The sequence below is a fragment of the Lottia gigantea genome, assembly GCF_000327385.1.
Source record: "Lottia gigantea unplaced genomic scaffold LOTGIsca_8, whole genome shotgun sequence".
In the NCBI taxonomy this organism is placed as follows: domain Eukaryota; kingdom Metazoa; phylum Mollusca; class Gastropoda; family Lottiidae; genus Lottia; species Lottia gigantea.
Window position 1 is genome coordinate 1,171,279 of NW_008710662.1, and position 5,123 is coordinate 1,176,401.

The 5,123-nt window shown below is 32.6% G+C and overlaps 2 protein-coding genes across 2 annotated transcripts in view; one reads left to right on the forward strand and one right to left on the reverse strand.

Moving 5' to 3' along the window:
- Window positions 1-2,566: 2,566 nt before the first annotated feature.
- Window positions 2,567-4,699, forward strand: LOTGIDRAFT_155301 (hypothetical protein; the record flags this gene model as incomplete). The annotated part of the gene is made up of 3 exons (XM_009066871.1): window positions 2,567-3,191; window positions 3,566-3,653; window positions 4,147-4,699. The coding sequence occupies 3 exons, from the start codon at window positions 2,567-2,569 to the stop codon at window positions 4,697-4,699; spliced, it is 1,266 nt and encodes a 421-aa protein (XP_009065119.1).
- The window catches only part of LOTGIDRAFT_229546 (hypothetical protein), a 12,889-nt gene continuing 12,455 nt past the window's right edge, over window positions 4,690-5,123 (reverse strand). The window contains exon 10 of the mRNA XM_009066872.1: window positions 4,690-5,123. Within this exon, the coding sequence (XP_009065120.1) occupies window positions 4,899-5,123 (225 nt within the window). The 3' untranslated portion in view covers window positions 4,690-4,898.

Genomic DNA, 5,123 nt, shown 5'->3' on the forward strand with positions numbered 1-5,123 from the left:
AAGACGACTAGCACACATACCCGTTTATATTTTATGTCTCATATAAGACCGGAACCTAAAAATAGGTTAAATATACAAATATGTGTCAATTTGCTTGATATCAACTTATAAAAACAATTATCATTAAATCCTTTAAATAACTGCATTATCAATATGCTCAAAGCATCATATAAAAAAACGTTTATATATTAACAAAATACAGTACAGACTCGTTTATCATTAAACACCTTGGAAGACAAAGTATAGAATCGTTTATCATAAAATGATTAAACGATAAAAACTGTTATTGTCACAAAGCTCAATCAACTTTTATTATGAAAATACTTCAAAATAAAGCATGAAAACGTTTATCATCAAATTTATGAAACAAAAAGACAAATGTGAAAAATAAGATTACATACCACATCCAATCAATCCGATGTTTATCACCAAACACAGAAACAGACTTGTTATAATTTGTTTCATTTCTATAATCAGAATAACCATATAGATTATTCAGTAGTATTTTTCTTAACTCATTAAGATAATTGATTGACATAATTATTCGACATAATTAACAATGGATTGTGTATACAGTGTAGATGTTAAACGCAAGTTATTCTAGTAACATAGGGAGTTTCGGTCTTATTCCGAGTAGACGCTTTTTACATGTTAGGTCCACCGACTTCCATCACTGAGACCCCAGTTCCCGGTGATTAGTACATATATGTTTGCAAAAAAGATGCTCTATTGTGCAAATATTTTTGCAAAGCAACAGCAACAACAATTAAACGAAATATTTAAGCAAAAAGTGACTCCCTTTTGTGCCCCGATTCATTAATTTGGAGAACATTATAAAAGCATACTCTTTTTCCATGAAGGCTGTTATCCTTGTTATAAAGACTTCGTTTACCTTTTTAGAAAAAGGTTATTTAAATAAAGAGGTTCATAACCATGCTTTTATAATAAAAAAATACCAAGTTAATCGGTGCAAATTCCAACTTTAATCAAGTGATCTTGTCATTTTGTACAAAATATAAGAACTTCAGTTGAATTACAATAATTATGTTAAAATACTTACTTTATCTTATGATCCACTTTTACAAGTGAGGCAATAGTATTTTTCACTGTATTTAAATAAACTAGAAATATTTCCTAAACTACTTTCATTATGCAATCACTTGTCATCAATTGACAAGTGCAAATATGAATATGAATGGATAAAAAAATCAGTTATAAGTGTTTAGTTTCACTTCAGCGATGTGCTGACAGCTAAGAGGTTAGTGTGTCACCGATGACTACATTCGCTCTCCGAAAATATATTGGTGTTACAGGAAAGAATTCGACAGGATTAGTATCTTTTTGTGATAGCTGAATCATATCGATAAACTCAAGCTGTTCCTGCATCCAAGATAATGGTTGGCGTTACTGCATTTAGTTTGGAATATGGAAATTCATAAATTTGATTACGAATTTCAATTTTTTAATTCACCTTGGAGAAGCAATAAAATTATTGAAAAGAATTACATAAAAGTAGAACTGTCTGCAATCATAATCGTTTCCAATCATAATTGGAAGGAATATGATCAACCTATGTTAACTCTTGTCACCTAAAGGTAACAAGTAACAGCGATAACGAATCACATTAATTGGTAAAAATAAGCCACTGTCGGCAGTTTATGTTTTTATATGGCATAAACGGGGCACACTTCTTGTGAGTAGGCTGTGATATCAGTAAGCTGGAACCGGACGTTAACTTGTTATTTACAAATCAAACAACCATTTGTCTGCTCCTGGACATGGAAGTAACATGCTTGTGTTTCGAAGATTTGTGAGTCAAATGTTTCTAATAATATTTCTAAAAATATCATAAAGAGAAACATGTTTTTGGGGGGTCACTTTTTATTAAGCTTTGATCACTTTTCGTGACAAAATATGATTTATATAGTATGAATGCAAACAGTGTTATACTTCAACTAAGAGTTACTGTTTGTTTATGGGGAGAAAAGAAGTAAATGAATAAAGAAAGAGATAAGCAGTTTTACCTGCTTCCTTTTAAAAGATATAAAACTTATCTAATGATATGACTTAAGACAGTTAACTTGTATTTCGTACGTGCGATGCATTAATGGTGAATGTCATTGCAATATCTAGTATATTGAACGTCATGGGGTATGTATTTTTTTATTTCTAAGGGCATTGCATAATCCAATGATATGCACTCAGGTTTGTGTATCACTATGAATCATAACGATCAATTTCACCAAGGAAATATTTCACGATTCTGATGCATTATATTGAGCGCTGAAATGAAGATACTTCCACGTAACTTAACATTACAATATAATCCAGAAATTACTTCGTTGTCATAAGTGATACAAAGATCTAGCATTCGGCCGGTAAAACAAAAGCTTCATTGCAGACCGTAATTTAGAGGTCCATCCTCTTCGAGGGTCCTAAAGGCTTGAAGGCTGGTGTTTCTCCCATGGTCTTTCTTAATGACTCCGTTTAAGTAACATGCAAATTAAGATTTCCAATATTTTTTAGCAATTCCACCAACGTTAAAGAGGAAATTCAATCCACAGTGATGACTATCACTGATATTGAACAAAGTTCTTCTCCAGCCTCATCAATGGTGTTTGGAGATATCCGATTCCACCCAGGAGACATTATAGGTAGCTCAGGAATGTATACCGATTGTGAACATTCGCTTCCATCGACATGGTCCACGCCATCTTTGGAGACATCTTATCATGTAAGTGAATCCGGTGCTAATAAAACATATTATGTAAGTGAATCCGATGCTAGTACAACATATTATGTAAGTGAATCCGATGCTAGTACAACATATTATGTAAGTGAATCCGATGCTAGTACAACATATTATGTAAGTGAATCCGATGCTGGTACAACATATTATGTAAGTAAATCCGATGCTAGTACAACATATTATGTAAGTGAATCCGATGCTAGTACAACATTATCAACAGCAATACCAATACACCCAACGACAACGTTACCAACAAATACCAACTATCCGTCAACTACCAATTATTTGACAGGCATCTCAAGTACCAACGTTCCTACAAGCACCCCAACTACAATCTATCCGTCAAGCATTATAACTACCAACTATCCAACATTTTCAGAAATAGTAACTGCAACATCAACTCCCAATGTAACTGATCGAAGTCCGATACACAATTTATCAGGTTTGATGCAATTAATATCTTCATTCCCTTGAAATCTGTTATCTAATTACCTACGTGCAATTATAATTCTAAATGAATATTGTCAAAATGAACGAGGAACAAACTTTACTCTGAAATTTTCAATCGTATACACGGATAACACGATTAGCTTCTACCATTTTTAAACTTTTCGATGATCCCTCTCCAAACGTCACAATCGACATGATAGTTTGATTAAACATAATATGTATATTTACGCAATCAACGAATGGACATCTAAATTCATCTTTATTGTAAATCATCTTACTGGCCAATATTGCTCATTAACTCCTATTATTACTATATTACTATAGCTGGAATTACTAATAATTTTACAAATTCTGTCTCAATTCCAGGCGATGTGGGGTTAATATTTGGAGGAATCATTGGAGCCTTATCCTTTCTTACAATTGTTATAATAGTTATAATTCTGATTCACAAAAGGTGAGTTACTGAATCTTTTAAATGTATTAGGATAAAACTCTAGGGTTAATTCGGTAAATTTCACTTTTCAATGGTTTATTATATACCATACAACCATGCTTTGTAAACACTATATGATTGGGCTGTCGAGTTGACAAATCTAGTCGCAAAGTGAATCATAGGATTATGCCCTAGACTCGCTATATTTTTTGGATTTTGGAAATTTTGAAGACCGACCTGGGATAGATTTGTCTTCGACCAATTGCTGTGTGAATGTACTAATTATACCAGACAATCATTATAACCTAACCAAGTATTCAACCAATCAGCATTGCCTAGATTTGGCTCACAAAGTTGATATATATAAATATCACTACCAATTTACAATTTAACTGACAGCTAGCGTTCAATTCGAAGTAAGTTAAATCATATTATTACAATTTTAGTAAGCAAGATACTTTTAGCTATCATACTTTTTGTTTCTAACGTTTTGTCGTGTATACTTCCATTAAAGGATCCGCAATAGAAGAGAAAGCAGTTACATACCTAAATCCAGAGGAGTCAAGGTTTTGCCAGACAAAGTTACAGGTGGTAATTATAAAGCCTCCAAGATATTAGGAAGACAGTATGAAGATATTGATTTGACAGAAGGGATGCCTGAAAATGATCAAACATTGACTGAAACCCTGACAGAGAATTGTTACTACAAATCATTGGAATCAGTCGAAGGTCCTGACAGTATTTATCATCATTTGGGCGCAGATAGTTCTAGTGAACCTGTACGAGATGATAATTACCATCATATTGATGTCAACTTCCAACCATGTCAATCATCAACGAATGAGTATAAAATCGAAACTAATTCTCATCGCGGAACAGAAAGTAACTATGATCATATACATTTACCAACCTCCAAATCAGGTGTGCAGAATCCTAATTACAACCACATTCAAGTGAGCAGTATTAAATCTGAACAATGTGACTCGAATTATGACCACATTGCTCTTTCACAGCAAGTAGCACCAAATCTTCGTCGAAATGACAACTACCACCATATAGAACTTTAAAGCTTTTAATACACATTTTTTAAATTTTTGATTGTAGCCAATTACAGCCAGGCGATCCATTTTTTCGGGCTACGAGCCTGATTACTGCTCTAAATGATAAATTATCGGTTAAGATCAAAAGTCTTTAATGATATGAAAATATCCATTATTTGCAATAAATTCAATGATGCTATATTCATCAAAAATGAGTTGTATATGATTAAGGCCTTTTCATATTCTCATAATAGGGATCAATATTACGTGTTAAAGATTCTCCTTTTGTATTATAATAAGTATGACTACTATCTGATTTAGTCTTGTTAACATGATCAGAACTAGCAGTAGAATTAACTTGTAGAAAATCATAAGTTGGTAATGTTTGATCTCGTCCTGTCTTAGTTATACTATCATAATTATTTTCTTGTGGTATAGTTGACAAGGATTT